General features: G+C 45.0%; 1 protein-coding gene across 1 annotated transcript in view; it reads right to left on the reverse strand.

The window, feature by feature from the left end:
• Positions 1 to 509: 509 nt before the first annotated feature.
• Positions 510 to 26837, reverse strand: part of GMPPA (GDP-mannose pyrophosphorylase A) — a 40794-nt gene continuing 14466 nt past the window's right edge. The window contains exons 6-13 of the mRNA XM_089680601.1: positions 26032 to 26091; positions 20672 to 20802; positions 16893 to 17024; positions 14988 to 15085; positions 12589 to 12635; positions 10994 to 11086; positions 9137 to 9305; positions 510 to 1341 (exon numbers count right to left, since the gene is read on the reverse strand). Of these exons, the coding sequence (XP_089536727.1) occupies positions 1241 to 1341; positions 9137 to 9305; positions 10994 to 11086; positions 12589 to 12635; positions 14988 to 15085; positions 16893 to 17024; positions 20672 to 20802; positions 26032 to 26091 (831 nt within the window). The 3' untranslated portion in view covers positions 510 to 1240. The remainder of the gene's footprint in view (positions 1342 to 9136; positions 9306 to 10993; positions 11087 to 12588; positions 12636 to 14987; positions 15086 to 16892; positions 17025 to 20671; positions 20803 to 26031; positions 26092 to 26837) is intronic.

Below are 26837 nucleotides of genomic sequence, written 5' to 3' on the forward strand. Positions count from 1 at the left end.
TTTCTTCTGGGTACTCCAGTTTCCTCCCACATTCCAAAGACATGCTGGTAGGTTAATTGGATCCTTTCTAAATTAGCCCTAGTATGTATGTAAGGGACCTTAGATTGTACACCCCTTGGGGGTTGGGGGGGGGGGGGTAGGGGGGATGGCGCTATATAAATCCCGTATAACAATATATGTAAAGCGCTGCGCAAACTGTTGGCGCTATATAAATCCCGTATAATAATATATATAAAGCACTGCGCAAATTGACGGCGCTATATAAATATCTGCAATAAATAAATATGATGGGCAAGGGAGGAGGGAGATGCGTCAAGAAACTGACACTTTCTGGCATGTAATTTCCGTAGCAAGTTTAGAGGCACATTGCATGGAATAAAAATATTTATAGAAAGAAAAAAATTATGATGAAAGTAAACATTTGAATTTACCTTTAAAAAAAAAAAAATGGTGACAGTGTCTCTTTACATTATAATGCAGTTCTGCAGAAAAACACAATACAAATGGTGCCCAGTGGCAATTTTTTTATTAATTTAGAAATGTGATGTATGTTCAGTAGGGTGACCCTTTTCTTCCAGAACTTTCTCCTTGTTCAAAGCCGTTTCCATTTTTCTCTGTAAACTAATAACAGCAGTTGCAGCCCCCCGGCTATGTTTGCAGTGGTGGAGGAACTTTCACAATTGTGCGCTCTAATCTCATCACCTCCACATTGTACAAACAGCTCCCCGGACCAGCATGGCCGCTCCTAATATCTGTAACCGATACACTGGCTTTGAAAGCTTACATCCCTATCTACATGGCTCGGCGGCGGTAAAGTCTTGTAGCTATAGAGGAAGAGGTCAGCAAAGGGTACGAGAGACTTCTCAGAACTTGACTTTTAATAAATTCTGCCGGGTGCGCGACCGTGCCTGCAGCCGTGTAGACATCCAGTACACAAGATTGTTATCACAATGGAAAGAATGCCCTGGGGGTTAATAAGCTGTCAGTGAGCCGCCTCCAGCACTGTACAGAATCTCTCGGTGGCAGTCCCTTTCAGCAGTCCTGTTTGTGTTGGGGGCTGCAGGGGCCCTGTGCCTAAAGCCTGAGAAAACTCTAGCAGGTCCGTGTCATATTTTCCTGCTATAATACAAATCTCAGTTCTCAGTATGATGGCTACAGGGGAACGATTCATTTTCTGACCCGGAACACAGACAGTTCTCTCGGCCCCCTGTGAGCAGAAAATTCTGGTGTCTCGCCCCCATTACAGAATAATCTGATTCTTGAAGCTGCGGCTCAGCTCCTTGTGTGGCAGGACGATGGAGTTTAATATGACAACTTCTGCAGGGATGGACACATTACAGCCTGGAAGACAAATCAACAGATTAGAACACTAATGAGCAGATGACGTTCTTGATGGATGAGGTGTACTGTCAACTGTAACCTCTCTACACACCATTGCCGAAAGTGACTCATTATACCAATGAAGCTGTAACCTGTAAAAAGTGAATGCAAACAAACACTCACCTTTCCTGGCGTCGTATTGCTGAACTCCACTCCGATCCTGAGAAATGATCCCCCCCAAAGTCAACTTACACTAGGAGTAGAGAAGCAACCCAAAGTTCTACCTCCTGTGCTCAGGAGAGGGCCCCAAATTTAGGTAACCCCCCCCCCCCCCCCTATTCTAAATGGCATGGATACATCCATTACATTGAGTTTATATAGCGCCAAAGGGTTTGCTCAGCGCTGTACAATAGAGGGGGGGGGCAATACATGAAACAGTACAGCACCAACAAACGGTACATGAGGGGTTAGAGGGCCCTACTCTTTCGAGCTTACAATCTAGGAGGGAGGGGGTAGAGGTACAGGAGGAAATGGCTGTGGGGGATGGAGTGGTAGGAGGAATGAAGGGGAAGGCTGTTAGGTGAGGGTGGGGTAGGCTTCCCTGAAGAGGTGGGTTTTCAGGGAGCACCTGAAGGTGAGGAGGGAAGGTGACAGTCTGATGGATTAGGGTAGTGAGTTCCAGAGGATGGGGGAGGACCTGGAGAAGTCTTGCGTGGGAGGTGGAGACCAGGGAGCAAGATAAAAGGAAGTCCTGAGAAGAGCGAAGGGTACGGGTAGGGTGGTACCTGGGAATCAGGTTGGTGAGGTAGTTAGGGGCAGTGTTGTGAATGGCCTTGTAGGTCAGAGTGAGTAGTTTGAATTTGATGCGTTGGGCAATAGGGAGCCAGTGGAGGGATAGGCAGAGGGGGGAGGCAGAGGTGGAGCGGTTGGTGAGGTGGCTAAGTCTAGCCGCTGAGTTCAGGATGGTCTGAAGCGGGGAGAGCCTGCACTGGGGTAGGCCGGTGAGGAGGGAGTTGCAGTAGTCGAGGCGTGAGATAATCAGGGAGTAGCCACACCAATTTCATTCATGTATGAGCACCATGCCTTGCTGCCCTCCTCAGACTGGGGTAGTTCAAAAGGAACCATGTATAAAAGGACAGAGAAAGGGAGCATCAGCCCAGTGCATTATCTTTAAACACTGTCTATTAAAAAAAAAAGTAGTCATATCTACAAACCAATAAAAGGGGCATGCTCATCATGAATATCTAAATGGAAAACCGCCAGAACCACTACACATACATCTTGTATGTTGGTAAAGAGGCTGACATGTTTTGAGAGGGGTCCCCTCTTCATCAAAGCTCATTTTAAGGGGCTTCCCCTCTTCATCAGAGCTCTGATGAAGAGGGGACCCCTCTCAAAACATGTCGGCAGCTGTAGATCCATTTGGCATCTTCACCAAGGTGTTTTGAGGTTGGACCCCTCTTCATAATAGCGCTGATAAAGAAGGGACCCCCCCATCGAAACATGTCAGTGAAGATGCCACATGGGGCTGCAGATGCTGATGTGTTTCAAGAGAGGCCGCGCTTCATCAGAGCTCATTTTGGGGAAGGGGGGGGGGGGGTTGGACTACGACTACCTTCTTCACCAGAACCCCCCACCCCAAACCATGTTAGCATCTACAGACGTATGTGGCATCGGCATCTTCGCCAACGTGTTTTTCGAAGGGGGTCCCCTCTTTATCAGAGTTCTGATGAAGAGGTTACACCCCTCAAAAATGAGCACTGAGGAAGAGGGGGCCCTCCCCTTGAAACACTTTAGTAGAGATGCCACACAGGTCTGCAGATGCTGATGTGTTTCGAGGGGGGTACTCTTCATTAGAGCTCTTTTTGAGGGGGGTAAGCCGTGGATCCATGTGTGACTGGACACACAGAGCAGCGGGTGCCCCCATAGCAAGCTGCTGGCTGTGGGGGCACCTGACAGGAGGGGGGAGCCAGGAGAGCCTGTGGGGGACCTGAGAAGAGGAGGATCCAGGCTGTTCTGTGAAAAACCACTGCACATGGAAATATAGCATGTTTGTTATTTTAAAAAATAACATAACCTTTAGAATGGCGTTAAGTTCATCCCCTGATGCATATCACTGGGGAAGCAACTGCTGTTTTCAGAGAGACAGCAGTCAGAGAACTAAACAAGTCCCACGGACACCTTACCTATTAGCTACAGAACTCTCTGAAGGACAGATCAGCTCTGTTTTCCTTGATACCAAATATAGATCCAGTGCGGTCATATACACATACATTGGTTTCCAAAAGTCGACTCGCAATCTGACAGTCAACCTACCCTTTACAGGGTGAATCCCCCCCCATTCTTAGGAACTTTGGTAAAGCCTAGCATTGCTAAAAAATAGTAGCTGCAGTTCTAGGGGCTTAAATATTTGAAGCACTGACCGGAAACAAGCTTGCAGACAGGGGCAGACTGACCATTTGGAAACTCGGGCACTGCCCGAGGGCCCGGAGTCAGTAGGGGGCCCCATTAGATGCCCCTGATACCTTTTTCATAGGATTTTTTGAGTTTGTGCAAGGACACAGGGGCCCCATGAACCCCTATTGCCCGGGGGCCCCATGAGTTGTCAGTCTGCCCCTGCTTGCAGATCAGAACTCTCCTGACTTCATGAACAGGGTTAACAATTCAGACAGTACTGCAATCAGAGGATCAGGCTGCAACTAGCGTTCCGAGAGAAAGGTCAGCACTGGCAGCCTATATATTTCTCTTGGCACAAGCTTCCTTTAATGAAACAGAGAAATCTGCAGGCTGCCATTTAAAATGACAGTTATCTAGCTGTCGCTTGCTTTTATACCCCAAGACAGTGACGTGGAACAAACATGCAGATTGGTAAAAAAAAAAAAAAGTACTAATATGCACACTTGCTAGACCAGCAATGGGCAAACTACGGCCCGGCGGACCTTTTAATCCGGCCCGCGGAGCGTGATACTGTCAGGATGATCTGTCCCCTTCGACGTATCTGCGCATGTGCCGGAGATCGCCGATCGGCTGCTAATGCCTGAAACTGGCACATGCGCAGATACTTCGAGGGGGACAGATCCTCATAGGAGACAGATTTTCATGCTACACCGGAACGGCGCGGGAATACGGCGAGAGGAACGCGCGGAGCAAAGGTAAGTGAATTGACACAGGGGGGGCTTGGGGACTTAATATGGGGGATGAATTACTATGGGGGATGAATTACTATAGGGGGGATGAATTACTATATGGGGGATGAATTACTATGGGGGATGAATTACTATAGGGGGGATGAATTACTATATGGGGGATTAATTACTATGCTTACTATGGGGGATTAATTACTATGCTTACTATGGATGACACATACACATCATTCATCTACTCTTGGTCCGGCCCCCGGGTCCAATATATGAACCCATTGCAGCCCTCAAGTCAAAAAGTTTGCCCACCCCTGTGCTAGACTGTGACTCAGCATGAAGGAGCCAGGGAACTGGTATTTTTAGAAAGAGAAGTCAACAATGGTGGCCTTTATTGTTCTAAAATGATTAGGAACACAAAGTGAGATCTACAGTAGCTTAATAGAGTCAAAATATAAAAGTTTTATTAATCAAGGAGGTCAGAACATTGGAAGCTTGTGTTGGACTGAGTGTCAGGAATCTCCAAAGAACTGCAAGGATTTGGAGACCAAATGGCCTTTTGTACCTTGAAAGGTTGTATCGGTCTGGTACTAATGCTTCCACAAAAACAGCACAGTAGCTAAGTGGTTAGCACATCTGTCTAGCAGCACTAGGCCTGGAGTTTGTATGATCCCTGTGCCTGCCTGGGTTTCCTCCAGGAACTCCAGGTTTCCTCCCACCATTCAAAGACATGCTGGTAAGATTAATTGACTTCTGTCTAAATAGGTCCTAGTATGTGTACTGTGTATGTATGAATGTGAGTTAGGGACATTAGATTATAAGCTCCTTGGAGGCAAGGACTGATGTGAATGTACAATATGCACTATATTGCCAAAAGTATTGGGCCAGCCCTCCAAATCATTGGATTCAGGTGTTCCAATCATATCCATGGACACAGGTGTATACAATCAATCCCTAGGCATGCAGACTGCTTCTACAAACATTGGTGAAAGAATGGGTCGCTCTCAGGAGCTCAGTGACTCCAAGCGTGGTCCCGTGATAGATGGCCACCTGTGCAATAAGTCCATCCATGACATTTCCTTGTTACTAAATATTCCACGCTCAACTGTTAGTGGGATTATAACAAAGTGGAAGCAACTGGGAACAACAGCAACTCAGCCACTAAGTGGTAGGCCATATAAAATGACAGAGCGGGGTCAGAGCATGCTGAAGTGCACAGTTAGAAGTCACCAACTATCTCTGCAAAGTTAATAGCTAAAGACCTCCAAACTTCATGTGGCCTTCAGTTTAGCCCAACAACAGTGTGTAGAGAGCTTCATGGAATGGGTTTCCATGGCCGAGCAGCTGCATCCAAGCCTTACATCACCAAGTGCAATGCAAAGCGTCGGATGCAGTGGTGTAAAGCACGCCACCACTGGACTCTAGAGCAGAGGAGATGTGTTCTCTGGAGTGACCAATCATGCTTCTCTGTCTGGCACGCCAATGGACATGTCTGGGTTTAGTGGTTGCCAGGAGAACGGTACTTGCCTGACTGCATTGTGCCAAGTGTAAAGTTTGGTGGAGGGGGGATTATGGTGTAGGGTTATTTTTCAGGGGTTGGGCTTGGCCCCTACCTGTTCCAACATGACTGCACACCAGTGCACAAAGCAAGGTCCATAAAGACATGGATGAGCGAGTTTGGGGTGGAGGAACTTGACTGGCCTGCACAGAGTCCTGACCTCAACCTGATAGAACACCTTTGGGATGAATTAGAGCGGAGACTGTGAGCCAGGCCTCCTCCCCCGACATCAGTGCCTGACCTCACAAATGTGCTTCTGGAAGAATGGTCCAACCTTCCCATAGACACCCTCCTAAACCTTGTGGACAGCCTTCCTAGAAGAGTTGAAGCTGTTATAGCTGCAAAGGGCGGGGCCAACTCAATATTGAACCCTACGGACTAAGACTGGGGGGCCAGTAAAGTTCATGTGTGTGTAAAGGCAGGTGTCCCAATACTTTTGGCAATAAAGTAAATATGTAAAGAGCTGTGTAGAACTGATGGCGCTATACAAGTACCTGTAATAAATAAATAAATAAAACACAAAACAGACCATTTAGCTTCTGAGTCCTGCCACACTGTCCGACACAAGCTTCCAATCCCCAATGAAGCTGAACATATGCAACCCCTGACATACCTCAGATATACATTTTGCATTGTATCAGTTAACGACTTATAAACGTATGTTTTTTAACTTAATAAAAATAAGGTTGGTGCTCACTATGTGCTCCTAGATGTTCTGAATCCTCCTGGGGTGCGCCCCGAGGCCCCCCTTCTGTATGAGCTGCCTTAGCCTGCGTTTTTTGCGTTATGAATCAAACCATTTTCCTTAATAATGGACTAAAAACAACCAATAGGTCCAGCGCCTCATACCCGCACCTCTCCATTCATCTTCGGTACGCCAAGCTCCTGCTGTGCTAAATTCTCTTAATACCAATAAACCAAGAACATCTAATCTCGGAGCCGTGATCCTGAAGGCCAGGGAGTATCAACTACTCTGATTAACAATTCACCGCAGTCTGCACATCCTGGATCAATAAAGTAGAACTAAAAGGCAAAACTTTATTAGTTGAAGAGTTATTAGAGTAAAAAGGGATTAGAACCCTTGTCAGTTTTTTTTTCTGCTGGCTGTGGCTCTGCTAAGGAGATTCACCCTCTCTATTTGTCCTGTGCAGCATTATTATTGAAAGCAAATGAAAAAACAAAACAAAAAAAAACATTTTGGGATGTTCACAGAAAAGTAATAGAGGGGAAATTTTTCAATGGGGACACTAGTTCTGGAGACTTGGGGTATTTTCTTCTCACTTCCTGCTTGGCTATGGGACAGGAAGTGAAAGGAAATCTCCACAATGGGACAACATGGATGGTGAAAAAAAAAAAAAGAAATTATATATATTATATAACTTTAAAGTAGAACTATAGGCAAACTGCTTTTCTTTTTTTTTTTCCATTTTGGATAGAGTAAGAGATGGTTATAACCCCATCAGATTTTTATTTTACACACACACACACACACACACACACACCTATATCTATCTATCTGATGGTGTTATAGCCATCTCTTACACTATCCAAAAAAACAAAAACAAAACAGTTTGCCTATCATTCTACTTGTGGAACTTTAGGTTAAAAATGTAAAAGGGCTGAACAATCAGGAAAGTTAATGCAGAAGAGACCTCCCTGCCTGTCTGCCCCTGTACAGTGAAGTGCACAGGGACAGCTCACTGTACACATTTGCAATGCTGAACTTGTCTGAACTCCTGCGCGTGTGATGTCATCCACGCCCAGCCAATGACAGCAGCTGGTGTTCGGTACCCGGAAGCCAGTCGCCTAAAGATGTCAGCGGTCAGGCGGGGAGCTCTGGGATGGTGCATCAGTGGATCAGAGGTTAGTATTGTTCCACTTTAAGAATTCACAATTCTGCTCCTCCCCTTCAGTCACCAATTAGCTTTGCATGCAGATCACAGAGATGCTGCAAAAGACCGAAATAGTGGAAATAGACTGAAGTCTCTATTAAAGTAAAGAGCCATTCCAGGCATCAGCATGTTATACATAGTTACATTGATCCAAGATGGAACAATGTAACTACATATATGACTTACCTGGTCAAAGCCTCTGGAAGCTGGAAACCACTAAAGTATACATCACTACTACAGGGATCTCCACTTGCTCCCCGGTCCCATGCTGAGCAGCCGGCCTGATATATTATGAATACAGGAGGTGGGGAGATGAGCCTGGGCACCATTTAGTGAATGCTTTGCGTTTTCTGAAAGAATGCAAAGCGTTCTGTGATTGCATGAAGTGAAGAGCGTGATATCACCCCCCCCTTTCCACCTCAACCAATCAGAGAAGGAAGGCTTTTACATTCATTCAGAGAATGCAAAGCATTCTCTGGATGGCACCATTGCGGAGCATCCAACCTCCTGTGTTTACAATGCAGGAAAGCAGCCGCTCAGCACAGGACCTAGAAGCAAATGGAGATCACTGTAGTAGCAATATCTACTTCAGTGGCATCAGCCAGATATGGTATATACATAGTTACGCTGGTCCAAGCTGGAACAATGTAACTATGTAGAACATGCTGCTGCCTGGAATTATTTTTTTAAGGCTTCTGACTCACCTTGGCAATGGTGAAACATATATATTTAGATTAAGGTAAACTAAGCACAATTTTTACTTTAACCTCTTGGCGCAGGCTGAAAGCAAATATGCGGCCTCCCGGCGTCTGGGCCTAGACGCCGAGCGCCCACACATTTGTGTTCTATTAAAAAGAAAACATATGTGCCGAGAGCGCGCGCCCCACATGCTCCCAGCACACATGTTCGGTACTCACAGAAAAGTCCTGATCTCCTCTTTCGATCGGGACCTTTCCCGATCATGTGACCGCCCTGCCAGCGAATCATGGCGGTCACGTGATCCTAACACACCCTTCTGGAAACCTTAAAGGGACAGGAGGCGCTGGCGCCAAGGGGTTAAAATTAGAGCTGCAATGTTTGACGGTATTAGTAATTCTCTGATTCACCATTCTTGTTGCCCAGCATCCTCTTTAACTCTTAGGTGCTATAAACAGCATGCAATTAAGTAATTTGTTTTCTATGCAGAATCAGGCGGTTTTTAAAAAACAATAAGAAATGCATTCACTTACCTAGAATAGTTATGGATGGGGTAAGCTTCCCTTCCCTGAAGAGGGTCTCACTGTCAATTTTGGCATACGGGTCATTAGGATTGGGGTCACTGGGTGTTCCTTCCACTCGAGCCCAGCGTCCAATGCTGCTGTCCCAGCCCACAATGGTATTCAATACACAGCTGTGATCCTGCAGACAGAGAAGACTATTGTTTGACACCATAAAATCTTTATCAGGTACTCACTGAATCGGTCAGGAATACCGCTGAGGTGCAACATTGTGAGGATGATTTACTAAATCTTGAGTGCACAAAATCTTGTGTGTATGGTAGCCAATCAGCTTCCAGATTGTTTTGTTGAAGCCTAATTGAACAAGCTGAAATTAGAAGCGGATTGGCTACCATGCACAGCTACACCAGATTTTGCAATCTCCAGTTTTAATAAATCAACCCTCCTGTGTACTATACAGTAACAAACCTTATACAAGAAAGTGTTGGCCCTTTCCACCAAGATTTTCAATACACGCGGCTGCAACAAAGACATGAAGAAAAAGTCTGAGGCCTCAGTCATGTCAGGGACATTGTCAGGAAAGTCCTCTGGCTCCCCCTGGCGGCTGCACTGAGATCACTTGTGAGCACAGGGGAAAAGTCCAGACATTTCAATAATGTCCCAGAATGCGGTCCCCATGAAACCCTGCTGCCATCCGAAATCCTGCCCTGACCCCCGCGGTGTTGTGGCTGCATCTCCATATTATACATGGTGATTCATTATATCAACTATAGTTCCTGAACACAAGAGTGGCAAAGGACAGTTCAAAGATGCATATTAGGGGAACTCGGCAGGACTTTGCCCGCTTGTACCCTGGAAGAGGCTGTGAGGGAAAATGACTTGGCATGTCGATCCAATATGAATCCTGGTTAATTAACAGTCAACAGTCTAACCCAAATATGCAGCATAATAAAGAGGAATGCCCCTCACCCGGGGTGCCCCTTAAGGCAGCATGAACCAGGAAAGCAGTGGGGGGTGGGGGTTTGGGGGGAGTCATCCTCAAGCCTCGCTGGAGGATGAGATCCTATTGATAGAAGGCAAAGAGGGATCTTTGGAACACTCTCTCTGCATCAGCACTATGGTTGCCCCCAGAGGGCCAGATGTATCTGTAAGACTAGATGTCCAGAGCACCCCCTCCATACATCAGAAGTCAAAAGCTCCCCCACTTTCAGAAGTCAAGATTCTCTGCCCTCCATTACATCACAGAGCATCCCTCTTACTCTGTGCTGCTGGGGGCAGAGCTGGTAAGCAGAAAGGGCAGGGTCTGGAGGAGGACCAGAGGAGGGCTGGAGTCAGCTGTCAGAGTTTGCTGAGACCAGGGGAGGCGGAGATACTGTGGCTGCAAAAAGAGGCACAGGATCTGGAGGAGGAGTTCTGTGCTCCTCTCTGCAGCCAACTGCTGAAAAGGGGGGGGGGGGGGCAGAGATGAGCCTCTTTGCCATTGTATGGCGAGGAGCAGTATCTGGAAGAGGAGTTCTGACCTCTTCTATGCTGCCGACTGCTGAGTCAAGGTGAGAACATAGATGAGGGAGGGTGCCGCAGCTGCAGGAGAGGTGGGAAAGCCACATGAAATGGCCTTGTGTTTGACACGTGTCCTAGAAGATGAGGGTCGAGGAAGATATCTACATTCCAAAGCAGCCAACAACATCCCAGTTGATTTTAAATCAGATAACAAAATGAAATCAGATTGGATGTTATGGGCCACCAACTTGGCATCATCAATGAGCCCAGCTGTACTGCATTCTACAGGAATAAGATCATGGTCACCTCTGAACAAGGATTACTATCCTGTGATTATATAGACACGTTTCAGGAGTTCTGCTCTCTCACCTGCAATGTAGCACCATGTAAGATAATAGACTCTCGCACCCGCACTCCAGCGCCTACAGTCACTCCCATTCCAACTGACACGTTTGGACCCAGCTGTGAAGAAGAGAAGAAATTTTACAGGAGACGATAAGCGCCACTCAACCTGATCTGTGGACACAGTTGCTGAGACATTATAAAAATATATTCTTGTAGTTCGTTAAAGGACGATAATTATTCAATCAAACATAGGAGTTATACTGCCACCTACAGAAGAAACTGACATTACACCTAACACACTTCCCTGTCCTAGTGTGAAAACGCTTCTCCTCCATAGGGCATCACAGTAGCCAAGTCGTTAACACTTCCATCTGACAGCACTGGAGTCATCGATTCGAATCTCAACCACGGAACTACCTGCCTTGAGTTTGCACAGAACTAGACAGGGGGAACCCCTGTGCCTGCGTGGGTTTCCTCCCACACGTCAAAGACATGCCCATGATGGTAGGTTAACTAGCTACTGTCTAAAACTGGTCCTACCATGTGTGTGTATGAATGTGAGCCAGGGACCATAGGGCTGGGACTGATGTGAAAAAAATAAATATAAAATTTTATATATATATATATATATATATATATCTCACTTCATAAATTATCGGCGTTATTTAAGTACCTGTAATATTATTAAGAAGAATAATAATACAATAAGTCAGCATCGTCACCGTAAGACAAGTATGAGGAGCCATATGGCAATTTTATCTTTATCGTGAAGCCGCAGTTACTTTGAACCTTAAAGCTGCATTCTGGGTTCTGTGAAAAAATGATCCTTGTAGTGGGGCGCTTTGCATTGTAAGGGTCAAATACTTGTCTTGTCTAGTGGTAGAAATTAAGCAGTTGTACTTAACTTCGAGCCCATTCACACTTATGCGACTTGTCATGTGACTTTGGGGTCCAAAGTCACATGACAAGTCGCCCCCCCCATGTTTCCCAATGGGTACCATTCCTACCTGTGCAACTTCAAGTTGCAGCGACTTCAAAGTAGTACCGACTTTAATGTGACTTGAGGGCCATAAACGTCAATGTAAACCCTCACAATTTGTATGAAAGCTGCACATGTGACTTGTGTGCGACTTTGTACAGCAGAAACAATTATCCTTGGTCAAAGCCAATTTGCAATCATCCAAAGTCGCTCTGTAAAGTCGCAATGAAAAAAAAAAAAAAAAAAAAAAAAAAAATCGCATGGTTTTGAAGTCACACAAATGTGAATGGACCCTTAATTCCTCACCCTCCTGGCAGTCGGCGCTCTTTTCTTTTCTACTCTTCGACAAGGATGTGGAGTTAGGCCACCCCAGGGTGTGGGTGGGCCCTGATCATCATTACTTACAATGCAGGATTGCTGGTCCTACATTGTATTTTATGATGTTGGAATGCCTGTGAGGAGTGGAGTGACAAAGTCAAGCGGTTTCAGGGGACCACTCATTCAACAGGAAGGAAGCTTGCTGGAGTGAGGAATATGGTAGGAACTGCGGCTTATTCCTCTACCCCTAGACTAATGAAGCCAAAGTCCCGATTTATCCAACAAAAGATAATACCTTCTCTTGTAGCAATCAAATACTCACCACAGCTGATGAATCAACCTTGGCTGTTGGGTGAACGTACACATTCCCTAGAAAAGGAAAAAAATAAATATTTTGTTTTGGCATGTTTTACCTGGAGACCATTTATTCAGAGCAAAAACTAGAGCAACAGAACTACATAGGGATCACCTGGAATATGTCTAGCCAGGAGTGTATATCCATCCATCCATCCATCCATCTATCCATCCATCCATCCATGTCTCCATCCATCTATCCATCCATCCATGTCTCCATCCATCTATCCATCCATCCATGTCTCCATCTATCTATCCATCCATCCATCTTATTTAACCACTTGCCTACCGGGTACTTATACCCCCTTCCTACCCAGGCCAATTTTCAGCGCTGTCACACTTTGAATGACAATTGAGCGTTCATGCAACACTGTACCCATATTAAATTTTGAGCATATTTTTTTCACACAAATAGAGCTTTATTTTGGTGGTATTTACTCGCCGCCGGCTGTTTTATTTTTTGCGCTATAAACAAAAAAGAGCAAACATTTTGAAAAAAAAAAAAAAAGTTTCTTTGTTTCTATTATAGAATTTTACAAACAGGTAATTTTTCTCCTTCACCGAAGTGCATTGATGAGGCTGCACTGATAGGCAGCACTGATGGGTGGCACGGATGAGGTGGCACGGATAGGCAGCACTGATAGGCAGCAATGATGATGCTGTACTGATATGCAACAATGATGGGCACTGATAGGTGGTACTGACTGGCGGCACTGCTGGCCAGCACTGATGGGTACAGGTGGGTGGCGCTGCTAGGCACTAATGGGCACAGGTGGGTGGCACTGCAGGGCACTAATCATCAGTGCCAATCCGTCCTCTGACAATTGCCAGTTATCGGCAGTACTTTTGTGAGGAAAGTGCAGCCGATAACCGGCAAGTGCATTTACCGGTGATCTGTTGTGTCACTGGACACGGCTGATCACGTGGTAAAAGACCGCTGTGATTGGCCTTTTACAACATCACGTGATCAGCTGTGTCCGTAAGACATAGCAATCACGGAGATCACTGTTCAATCCATATGACACAACTGCAAACCTACCAAGACATGGCCATCCACCTAAACTGACAGGCCAGGCAAGAAGAGCATTCATCAGAGAAGCAGCCAAGAGGTCCATGGTAACTCTGGAGGAGCTGCAGAGATCCACAGCTCAGGTGGGAGAATCTGTCCACAGGACAACTATTAGTCGTGCACTCCACAAATCTGGGCTTTATAGAAGAGAGTGGCAAAAAGAAAGCCATTGTTGATAGAAACCCATAAGAAGTTTGTGAGAAGCCATGTGGGGGACACAGCTAACATGTGGAAGAAGGTGCTCTGCTCAGAGGAGACCAAAATTGAACTCTTTGGCCTAAAAGCAAAATGCTATGTGTGGCGGAAAACTAACACTGCACATCACCCTGAACACACCATCCCCACCGTGAAACATGGTGGTGGCAGCATCATGTTGTGGGGATGCTTTTGTTCAGAAGGGACAGGGAAGCTGGTCAGAGTTGATGGGAAGGTGGATGGAGCCAAATACAGGGCAATCTTAGAAGAAAACCTGTTAGAGTCTGCAAAAGACTTGAGATTGAGGCGAAGGTGCACCTTCCAGCAGGACAACGACCCGAAACATACAGCCAGAGCTACAATGGAATGGTTTAGATCAAAGCATATATTTACGTGTTAGAATGGCCCAGTCACAGTCCAGACCTAAATCCTATTGAGAATCTGTGGCAAGACTTGAAAATTGCGGTTCCCAAATGCTCTCCATCCAGAGTTTGAACTATTTTGCAAAGTATAGGCAAAAATTTTACTCTCTAGATGTGCAAAGCTGGGAGAGACATCCCCAAAAAGACTTGCAGCTGGAACTGCAATGAAAGGGGGTTCTACAAAGTATTGACTCCGGGGGGGCTGAATACAAATGTCGCCACACTTTTCAAATGTTTATTTGTAAAAACTTTAAAAAACCATTTATAATTTTCCTTCCACTTCACAATTATGCACCACTTTGCGTCGGTCTATCACATCCAATCCCAATAAAATACATTTATGTTTTTGGCTGTAACATGACAAAATGTGGAACATCTCAAGGGGTATGAATACTTTTTCAAGGCACTGTACAATGCAGAGAGTTAGCGTTGTAACTTTAGAACAGCAAATATGTATCTGCCAGATTCACCAGGTGAAAATAAGGGGGGGGGTTTGAAAAAGAAAAACAAATGCAATCACCACATCTAAACGACTGGTAAGCTGCATTTTATTACGCTTTTTTTTGTTTACATTTTAGATTTTAAGCTTTAAGATTAGCACATAGCTGCAGGTTTGTAAACCTCCTACGATATTGTGGTGATAAGTAAAGCAATGATATAGTTTATGTTGTATAAAATTACCTAGGATTGTCGGTCCTCCCTCCTTGGTTTGGGCGAGCCTTTCTGGGTGCGTTGTATGATACTGGCTCAGGTACAATCGACTGGCATAAATAGCTGAGCTGCAGCAAAACACCAAAGCAAAACAAATCCCGGTTAGCTGAATAGAACGCCTGATATACAAACCCTTGAAACTTAACAGCGTTTTACCTTTTCATTTTCCTACAGTTGTCCTGGATCATGACACAAAACTGTACAACTTGTAAGAGAGATTCCAATAAAGCACAAATATTCTCCAGAATCTTATCCAGCTATATATTGTCTATATATTATATATATAGTCTTCCCCCCAGCCCGGACAACCCCCCCCCCCATTGACTTCTCCATCACATCCAATAACGCCACCATCAAACCCGCCCCGCAGGCCAGAGTACTTGGTGTCATTCTGGACTCCAATCTATCCTTCCAGCCCCAAGTCCAATCTTGAACAAACTCATGCAGACTCCACCTCCGCAACATCGCCAAAATCCGCACGTTCCTAACTCCAGAAACCACTAAACAGCTCATCCACTCCCTCATCATATCACGACTCAACTACTGCAACTCCCTCCTCACTGGCCTGCCTCGCCGCTGACTATCCCCGCTTCAGTCCATCCTGAATTCGGCTGCCAGACTCATTCACCTTTCCAACCGCTCCGCCTCCACCACCCCCCTCTGCCAATCCCTCCACTGGCTTCCGATTGCGCAACGGATCAAATTCAAAATCCTAACACTGACGTACAAAGCTGTCCACCATACTGCCCCGAACTACATCACTGACCTAATATCCAAGTACCGCCCAACACGCACACTCCGCTCCTCACAAGACCTCCTTCTCTCTAGTTCCCTGGTCTCCTCCTCCCATGCCCGCCTCCAGGACTTCTCCAGGGTGTCACCCATCCTCTGGAACTCCCTGCCCCAACCCATCAGATTATCACCTACTCTCCTCTCCTTTAGGTGCACCCTGAAAACCCATCTCTTCAGGGAAGCCTACCCCACCCCCTGCTAACCTGCCGACCTCCTCCACTCTTCCTACCACTCCATCCCCCACAGCTATCTCCTCATGTGCCACCATCCCCTCCCTCCTAGATTGTAAGCTCCAAGGAGCAGGGCCCTCAATCCCCTCATGTTTTGCATTGTATTGGTATTGTTCTGTCACATGTTCTGTCCCCCTTTGTAATGTACAGCGCTGAGCGAACTATTGGCGCTTTATAAATACTGTATAATAATAATAATAATATATTAGAGGCGATTTACTAAAACTGGTGCACACAGAATCTGGTGCAGCTGTGCATATTAACCAATCAGCTTCCAGGTTTTATTGTCAAATGCATTCTATGCATGAAGGTAAAAAAACCTTCTGTGTGCAGCAATGCCCCCAGCCCCCTCAATACTTACCTGATCCTCATCGCGATCCAGCGATGTGAATAACAGCCTTGCCTGTGCAGGGTCCTTGCCTTCTCATTGGCTGAGACAGCAAGTGGAAGCCATCGGCTCCCGCTGCTGTCAATCACAGCCAGTCGGCCAATGAGGAGGGGAGGGGGCTAAGCCACAGCTCCGTGTGTGAATGAACACAGGGAGCAGCGGATGCCCCCATAGCAAGCTGCTTGCTATGGGGACACCCCACAGACAGGAGGAGCCAGGAGAGCCTGCAGGGGACCCGAGAAGAGGAGGATCCAGGCTGCTCTGTGCAAAACCACTGAGCACAGCAGGTAAGTATAGACATTTTATTATTTTACAACAAAAAAAAGAACCTTTAGAATCGCTTTAAGTGAACAAGTTGGAAGCGGATTGGCTACCGTACACAGCTGCAACAGATTCTGAGTGCTCGGGTTTTAGTAAATCTCCCCCAACGTGTTTGAATAGTCTAAATCACAATCATTCACTTACCCTGCTGACTTAATCTGACTCCAAAACCCATCTGTTTTATAGACATACAGGTGGCCTCTTCCAGCAAGAGCGGTGAATACGTCCTGTTCCAGCCGAATAACCTCAGCCCGCTGCCAACTCGAGTTCTCCTCACTGAGAAAATAAAGAGGACAAATTAGTTACTGGGAGCAACACAAGATAATTCTGCACCCGGCAGCTAGACAGAGTGCGGTGCTGTGAGCACAGTGGGCAAAGGGGAGGTCAAATGTGAGAGAACACAGCAAATATTTCAGTGAGCGACATGGCAAGCGAATTCTCAGTGATGTCACTGGTCTCTAGTAATTGGGTAGGCTGCATTCTCAGTGATGTCACTGGTCTCTAGTAATTGGGTAGGCTGCATTCTCAGTGATGTCACTGGTCTCTAGTAATTGGGTAGGCTGCATTCTGAGTGATGTCACTGGTCTCTAGTAATTGGGTAGGCTGCATTCTCAGTGATGTCACTGGTCTCTAGTAATTGGGTAGGCTGCATTCTGAGTGATCTGACCGATCTCAAGCAAATGGATAAGTTGCATTCTCAGAGATGTCTGTGGTCTCTAATAATTTGATAGGTTGTATTCCCTGTGATGTTGCCGGTCTCTAGCTAATGGATAGGCTACGTTATCAGTAGTGTCACCAGTCTCTAGAAAATGGATAGGCTGCATTCTCAGTGATGTCACTGGTGTTTAGTGAATGAATAGACAGCATTTTCCATGATGTTGCTGATCTCTAGTGAATGGATAAGAGGCATCTTCTACGCTGGCACTGGTCTTTAGTGAATGGATAGGCTGCATTCTCAGTGGTGTACCCAGTCTTTAGTGAATGGATAGGCTGCATTCTCAGTGATGTACCCGGTCTTTAGTGAATGGATAGGCTGCATTCTCAGTGATGTACCCGGTCTTTAGTGAATGGATAGGCTGCATTCTCAGTGATATACCCGGTCTTTAGTGAATGGATAGGCTGCATTCTCAGTGATGTACCCAGTGTTTAGTGAATGGATAGGCTGCATTCTCAGTGATGTACCCGGTCTTTAGTGAATGGATAGGCTGCATTTTCAGTGATGTACCCGGTCTTTAGTGAATGGATAGGCTGCATTTTCAGTGATGTACCCGGTCTTTAGTGAATGGATAGGCTGCATTTTCAGTGATGTACCCGGTCTTTAGTGAATGGATAGGCTGCATTCTCAGTGATGTACCCGGTCTTTAGTGAATGGATAGGCTGCATTTTCAGTGATGTACCCGGTCTTTAGTGAATGGATAGGCTGCATTCTCAGTGATGTACCCGGTCTTTAGTGAATGGATAGGCTGCATTCTCAGTGATGTACCCGGTCTTTAGTGAATGGATAGGCTGCATTCTCAGTGATGTACCCAGTGTTTAGTGAATGGATAGGCTGCATTCTCAGTGATGTACCCGGTCTTTAGTGAATGGATAGGCTGCATTTTCAGTGATGTACCCGGTCTTTAGTGAATGGATAGGCTGCATTTTCAGTGATGTACCCGGTCTTTAGTGAATGGATAGGCTGCATTTTCAGTGATGTACCCGGTCTTTAGTGAATGGATAGGCTGCATTCTCAGTGATGTACCCGGTCTTTAGTGAATGGATAGGCTGCATTCTCAGTGATGTACCCGGTCTTTAGTGAATGGATAGGCTGCATTCTCAGTGATATACCCGGTCTTTAGTGAATGGATAGGCTGCATTCTTAGTGATGTACCCAGTGTTTAGTGAATGGATAGGCTGCATTCTCAGTGGTGTACCCAGTCTTTAGTGAATGGATAGGCTACATTCTCAGTGGTGTACCCAGTTTTTGGTGAATGGATAGACTGCATTTTCAGTGATGTACCCGGTCTTTAGTGAATGGATAGGCTACATTTTCAGTAATGCACCCGATCTTTGGTAAATGGATAGGCTGCATTTTCAGTGATGTACCCAGTGTTTAGTGAATGGATAGGCTGCATTCTCAGTGATGTACCCGGTCTTTAGTGAATGGATAGGCTGCATTTTCAGTGATGTACCCGGTCTTTAGTGAATGGATAGGCTGCATTTTCAGTGATGTACCCGGTCTTTAGTGAATGGATAGGCTGCATTTTCAGTGATGTACCCGGTCTTTAGTGAATGGATAGGCTGCATTCTCAGTGATGTACCCGGTCTTTAGTGAATGGATAGGCTGCATTCTCAGTGATGTACCCGGTCTTTAGTGAATGGATAGGCTGCATTCTTAGTGATGTACCCAGTGTTTAGTGAATGGATAGGCTGCATTCTCAGTGATGTACCCGGTCTTTAGTGAATGGATAGGCTGCATTTTCAGTGGTGTACCCAGTCTTTAGTGAATGGATAGGCTACATTCTCAGTGGTGTACCCAGTTTTTGGTGAATGGATAGACTGCATTTTCAGTGATGTACCCGGTCTTTAGTGAATGGATAGGCTACATTTTCAGTAATGCACCCGATCTTTGGTAAATGGATAGGCTGCATTTTCAGTGATGTACCTAGTCTTTAGTGAATGGTTAGGCTGTATTCTGAGTTATGTACCTGGTCTTTGGTGAATGGATAGGCTGCATTCTCAGTGATGTACCCGGTCTTTAGTGAATGGATAGGCTGCATTTTCAGTGATGCACCCGGTCTTTAGTGAATGGATAGGCTGTATTCTCAGTGATGTACCTGGTCTTTGGTGAATGGATAGGCTACATTCTCAGTAATGCACCTGATCTTTGGTAAATGGATAGGCTGCATTTTCAGTGATGTACCTAGTCTTTAGTAAATAGATAGGCTGCATTTTCAGTGATGTACCTGGTCTTTAGTGAATAATTAGGCTGTATTCTGAGTGATGTACCTGGTCTTTGGTGAATGGATAGGCTGCATTCTCAGTGATGTACCCGGTCTTTAGTGAATGGATAGGCTGCATTTTCAGTGATGTACCTGGTCTTTAGTGAATAATTAGGCTGCATTTTCAGTGATGTACCCGGTCTTTAGTGAATGGATAGGCTGCATTTTCAGTGATGCACCCGGTCTTTAGTGAATGGATAGGCTGTATTCTCAGTGATGTAGCTGGTCTTTGGTGAATGGATAGGTGATGTTCCTGGTCTTTGGTGAATGGATAGGTGATGTTCCTGGTCTTTGGTGAATGGTTAGGCTGTATTCTCAGTAATGCACCTGATCTTTGGTAAATGGATAGGCTGCATTTTCACTGATGTACCTGGTCTTTGGTGAATGCATAGGCTGTATTCTCAGTGATGTACCTGGTCTTTGGTGAATGCATAGGCTGTATTCTCAGTGATGTACCCAGTGTTTAGTGAGCGGATAGGCTCCATTCTTAATGTCAGCAGTTACTAGTGAATGGATACGCTTAGAAGTGATAACAGTGGTCTTTGAGGAGTGGACAGGCTATTAAATGTAATACAAACATATTATTACTATCCCTACAGAATAATAGGCAGGTTTCCAGTGTAGAACATATTAGAGAAATATAATCATGCAAAACTAAATACATAGGGTGCTGGTGTGATTTAAGCTCTACATTGGATAGGTCTACACTGCCATCACCACAATCACCCCAATGCTCATGCCATGTGTCTGTGCCACACACAGCACTCACCTGATGCAGGAACAACTGGCCCAGCATGCAGGAGGAACGAGGGACACAGAGGCCGAGGAGAGAAAGAGAAAGAATGAATGTAAATGAAAAATTGATGGGCAGAGAGGGCGGAAGACAGATGCAGGGAGTGAGGGTGCTGCAGCTAGAGCAAGGTGAGGAATAGATGAACTCACAGCTGTACATCCTGCTGATTGCGCTGAAAAACCTCTGCGATGTGCTGGAATATTGTTGGTGAGAAAAGGTAAATCCCACAGTTTATGATGTCACTGACAAATGTACTGGGCTTCTCCACATAATGCAGAACCTGCAGAGAGGCATTGAGAAGTTATACCAACTGCTGGACACTAGAGACCTGCATAATTCACAGTATAGACGTTTAATGAGACATGAAGAAAAAATGTGAAAATATTGTACACCCTCCCCACCCCCCTGGTTGTGTTAGAATTACCTTTGGGAAACTTAGCTGTCAATGCCCATGCAGCCGGTCCAGGGATTTAAAAATCCCTGCTCCCTTCTCTTCTCTATACAGCACTTCCAGGAAGGACCAAAGCAATTTACTGTGCAGGCGCTGAGGAATCAGAATTGCTCGGATCCATCCCAGAAGCACTGCACAGAGAAGAGGGAGGAGATTATTATTACTATACAGTATTTATAAAGCGCCAATAGTTCGCTCAGCGCTGTACATTACAAAGGGGGACAGAACATGTGACAGAACAATACCAATACAATGCTAAACATGAGGGGATCGAGGGTCCTGCTCTTTCGAGCTTACAATCTAGGAGGGAGGGGATGGTGGTACAGGAGGAGATAGCTGTGGGGGATGGAGTGGTAGGAAGAGTGGAGGAGGTCGGCAAGTTAGCAGGGGGTGGGGTAGGCTTCCCTGAAGAGATGGGTTTTCAGGGTGCGCCTAAAGGAGAGGAGAGTAGGTGATAATCTGATGGGTTGGGGCAGGGAGTTCCAGAGGATGGGTGACACCCTGGAGAAGTCCTGGAGGCAGGCATGGGAGGAGGAGACCAGGGAACTAGAGAGAAGGAGGTCTTGTGAGGAGCGGAGTGTGCGTGCTGGGTGGTACTTGGATATTAGGTCAGTGATGTAGTTTGGGGCAGTATGGTGGACAGCTTTGTACGTCAGTGTTAGGATTTTGATCCGTTGTACAATCGGAAGCCAGTGGAGGGATTGGCAGAGGGGGGTGGCGGAGATGGAGCGGTTGGAAAGGTGAATGAGTCTGGCAGCCGTATTCAGGATGGACTGAAGCGGGGATAGCCAGCGGCGAGGCAGGCCAGTGAGGAGGGAGTTGCAGTAGTCGAGTCGTGATATGATGAGGGAGTGGATGAGCTGTTTAGTGGTTTCTGGGGTTAGGAACGTGCGGATTTTGGCGATGTTGCGGAGGTGGAGTCTGCACGAGTTTGTTAAAGATTGGACTTGGGGCTGGAAGGATAGGTTGGAGTCCAGAATGACACCAAGTACTCTGGCCTGTGGGGCGGGTTTGATGGTGGCGTTGTTGGATGTGATAGAGAAGTCAATGGGGGGGGGGGGGGGGTTGTCCGGGCTGGAGATCGGATATGTTGAATACCTAGACTGCTGGACCGGCTGCATGGGCACTGACAGCTAAGCATCCCCCTGAGGTACGTACATCAGAGACCACACGGGGTTAGTTCACCTTTTCCGAAAAAAAAATACAAGTCAAAGAGCAAGGAAAAGCAGCTTGGACAGCTAGAATGTAACAGGAAGAGTTGATTCTGAGAAGAGAACAAGGAATTTTGACCAGGATAGCACAATGGCTGGTTCCAGTTTTCACTATACACCATCTCGGGTGTCCAGAGTGCTGTAAAGAAGATCATAGTTGGCATGCAGGGACCTATAGATGTCTGCTAAAGCGAGCACACAACAGTAAGACACAAATGAGCACCTTTCTTTTAAAAGGCCAAAAGTACACTTTAAAGTGATTGTAAACCTTTGGATATTTTTTTTTTCTTAGATAACAAACATGTTATACTTACCTGCTCTGTGTAATGGTTTTGCACAGAGCAGCCCTGATCTTCTTCTTCTTCTTCACGGGTTCCCCGCTGGTGCTCTTTGCTCCTCTCCTGTTCTGAGTGCCCCCATAGGAAGCCGCTTCCGATCAGGGGCACTTGTACGGGCTTGCATACATAGACACAGACAAGGGGCCTTGGCCCACCCCCCTGCTTCCTCTTCATAGAACCTGACAGCAGCAGGAGCCAATGGCAGCAAGGAGGGAGAGAGCCACACACTCAGTGCTGGATCGAGATTGGGCTCAGGTAAGTAAAGGGGGCTGGGAGGGATACTACACACAGAAGGTTTAAAGCAGAGGATGCATTAACCTCCCTAGTGGTCTGATTATGTCCATATTTCTGTGCTGAAAGCGGTACAATTTTTTGCATGGAAATATGTCGTTTTTTTATTGTAGGCCTGTAATTTTTAGGAATAACTCACTGAAATCTGTCCGAACAAGAGTCTAGTAAACATGCCGGGTAGGATAAAATTTGAAACACGAAATCATAAATTATAATTTAATAAATAATCATAAAAAATAATAATATAATAAATTTAATTCAATAATATAATCAAACCAAAAACACTGAAATTTGAAATATAGCGTCAAGTTCGCACATCGCTGAGCAAAGTCGCAAAATCGTTTTGTCTGATGAGGAATTTCCCCCACTAATCATTATCACTCAATTCTGCAAGTGGTTCTGATTTACTATCGCTGTTCTCTAGCCGCTCTAAAACCGCTTTTGACCTAAAGGGACGCTTTTTGGACGCCATGGACGTTTCTCAGTTTCCAGGCAGAAAGAACAGTAAAAATGCAGGCAGGGCGCCGGACAAAGCACTCGGGACAAAATGTATGTGAAATGGTTTGATACAGGAATGTTATACTATGTGATTTTAGTGTATTTAGTGAATGTCACTTTTTGTCATTTTCAAATTTCCCGCCATTCTGTCCCCGTACGTCCCGATGCTCGCAGGGGACGGAACACAGATGACAGATGCCGGCATCCGCCGGAGGACATTGCCGGGGACACTGCAGGAGGGACATCGCGGGAGCGCAGGACAAGGTAAGAAGAACAGATCCCGGAGCAACGCTGCATGGTAAGCCCGAGTGTAGCTCGGGGTTACCGCTTGTGGTACTGAAACTTTACCCCGAGCTACACTCGGGAATACCGCCAGGGGGGTTAAAGTGAAAAAACTAAAAGCTTTAAAAAAATATTGCAATTGCAGCAGGTTGTCAGAGCAGCTATATTTAAAAAGGGAAAAAAAAAGAAAAATCAGGAAAGCGGATTATCATTCACAAGAGGCTCTATGCAATCCGCAATGACTCCTAATTTGCACATCAGGGGCAGTCACCATGCACAATGCTGCCAAGTTATATTCTCCCCAGAAATTTCATCTTTTCCAATGGCAGCCTATAACACCGGATAGAAGATGTATTCCAGAAATGTCAGTAAAAAAAAACAACTGTACATTTATAAAACTCTTCACTACCACTTATAACAGAATGTTACCTTACAAATACACCATTTGCCAGCAGGCAGGCTTTTTATGGCAGGAGAGACATACTTCACCTCTTCTGCAATTAAAGCTTCTTACCTGCCTGCTTGCAAACTTCTTTAGAATGCACACCGAGATGCACTGGCCAACCAATCAAGACGGCCAAAGATGTCAAATCTGTAAGGACACTGGTGCAAAGGGAGCCTGCAAACGTGGCATCACTGGAGAGTTAGAGGAGCATGGCAGATACTTTAGTTGTGCCTTAATCACTTCAAGTCCGGACACTTTCCCCCCCTTCCTGTCCAGGCCAATTTTATGCTTTTTTGCGCTATCACACTTTGAATGACAATTGCGCAGTCATGCAACACTGTACCCATATGAATTTTTTAGCATTTTTTTGAGACAGATAAAGTTTTATTTTGGTGGTATTTATTCACCACTGGGATTTTTATTTTTTTTGCTATGTAAATTAAAATGTCCAAAAATTTAGAAAGAAAAAAAAAGGTGTTTTTCTTATAAAATTTTGCAAATAAATAGTATTTCATCATAAATCTTGGCCAAAATTTATTCCGTTATATTTTTAGTAAAAAAAATAAATAAAAAAATAACCCTAATTAGTTTATAACCAAAATTATAATTTTTAAATATTTTTTTTACATTTTTTTTTATATTATTTATTTTTTACATACTGTCACCCTAGCAGTACAGTGTCACCATGATGACACTGTACTACTTGTGGGGGGTGATGAAGATTTTTTTTTTTTTTTTTTTTTTTTTACACACCGATTGCTTTTACATCCTTTATGGGTATAAAAAGCAATCATTTCTCCATTCTTGCAGCCATTGAGAACTACTGAGTGAGCTGTGATTGGTCACAGCTTGTCACATGGTACAAGGCTATTGTGAATAGCTGTGCAACCATGTGACCTCTGTGACCATTCACAGATTTCACACGTAGTAAGCAATGATGTCAGAAGTGACATCTTGCTTATTACTTTGCATGTGATCACTGATTGGCCAATCAGTGATCACAGGATCGGGACCTCGTACAGAGGTCCTGTCCAACAATCGGTGTTCCACTGTGTCCGGCCACCCTACCCTGCACTACCACCTTCTGGCCGTTTATATACACAACGGCCGGACGGGAGGTGGTTAATGAGGTACTAAATGCTCTCAATCAACAGTAACTATTTTATTTATTTATTTCAGGTACTTATATACTGCTGTCAATTTACGCAGCACTTTACATATATATTGTACATTCACATCAGTCCCTAACCCTCAAGGGGTGTACAATCTAAGGTCCCTAACTCACATTCATACATACACATACTAGGGCCAATTTAGACAGGAGCCAATTAACCTACCAGCATGTCTTTGGAGTGAGGGAGGAAACTGGAACACCCAGAGGAAACCCACGCAGGCAGAGGGCGAACATGCAAACTCCAGGCAGGTGGTGCCGTGGTTGGGATTTGAACCAACAACCCGAGTACTGCCAGGTGGAAGTGCTAACCACTTAGCCACTGTGCTGCCCTTTGCGGTTACCATTACTAAATAGATAGGAAAGTATAGCAGATTTACTAGTTTTAAACTTTTTTTTTTCCCCCTCATGCGCTTCTTGGTTTCTAGCCTAGGCTAAAATCATGTCATACATCCCATGAGTCTTCATGGGCATTTTTCTTTTAAATTTCATTTGGTGGAGGAGCTTTCACAGCTAATCACACTCTCCTGACTGCATGCCTGAGCTAAGGGAAAATGGATTCCAGGAAGTACATGAATCATCTGCCCTTACTCAAGATGGCTAAAGCTAGAAGTACTAGGGGGTTGCTTTTCAATGTGATTTCTCAATAAAATAAGGCATGGAGACATGGATGGATGGGTGAGCTTGCTTGAATATTAAAAATGAATCAAACAGCATTTTAAGTGGTGCTCAGGTACACTACCACAGTATTATTACACAGAACCCCAATTCTGCCAAATATAGCAGAGTCAAGGAAACACCCCAGGGATGAAGTCACTTTACCTCTTGAGTCTCTGCATTTGCCACAATGCAGCCGTAATTCAGGGACTGCGTCCGGTTTGCCTGGCAGAAGAGAAAAGGTTGTATTAAAACACAACTATTTAGATTTAATTAAGACATCTAAAAAAATAAAATAAGTCACCAGTAGCAAGTTTTATTTGTAGTTTTGCTTCTTTCAATTCTTTTTTTTTTTTTTTAATTGGATAAAATAGGGAAAGAAGGAAATTCTATCAGGTATTTGTTGCCCGTGCACCAATTACACATATTGTGCTTACTTTCTGCTCGCTGTAATAGGAAGTGAGCAGAAAACGCCACTGCAGGTACACAGACATTATAAAAAGGTGACAAGGTTTGTAACCTTCTCTCTGCTTCATTCAAAACTAAAAATGTCTGGAATTAAACTTTACATTGGAAAGTATTTTTAAAAATGTAGTACCACAAATGATATATTGGTGGAAAAAAAAAAAAATGTACATATAAATAGAATCTAGTACTTTTATTTGGGGACATCCATAGTGTTTTTTTTCAGCACATTTACATTTTAACCACTTCCAGACTGGACACTTTTACCCCCTTCCTGACCAGGGCAATTTTCAGCTTTCAGCGCCATCACACTTTGAATGACAATTGCGCGGTCATGCCACACTGTACCCAAATGAATTTTTTACCATTTTTTTGAGACAGATAAAGCATTATTTTGGTGGTATTTATTCACTGCTGGGATTTTTATTTTTTTTGCTATGTAAATGATAAAGTCCAAAAATTTTTTAAAAAAGGGTTTTGTTTTTCAAATTTTGAAAATAAATAAT

Source organism: Staurois parvus, unplaced genomic scaffold (genome assembly GCF_062004578.1).
Source record: "Staurois parvus isolate SC_StPar_1 unplaced genomic scaffold, SC_StPar_1.0 ptg000246l, whole genome shotgun sequence".
Classification (NCBI taxonomy): Eukaryota; Metazoa; Chordata; class Amphibia; order Anura; family Ranidae; genus Staurois; species Staurois parvus.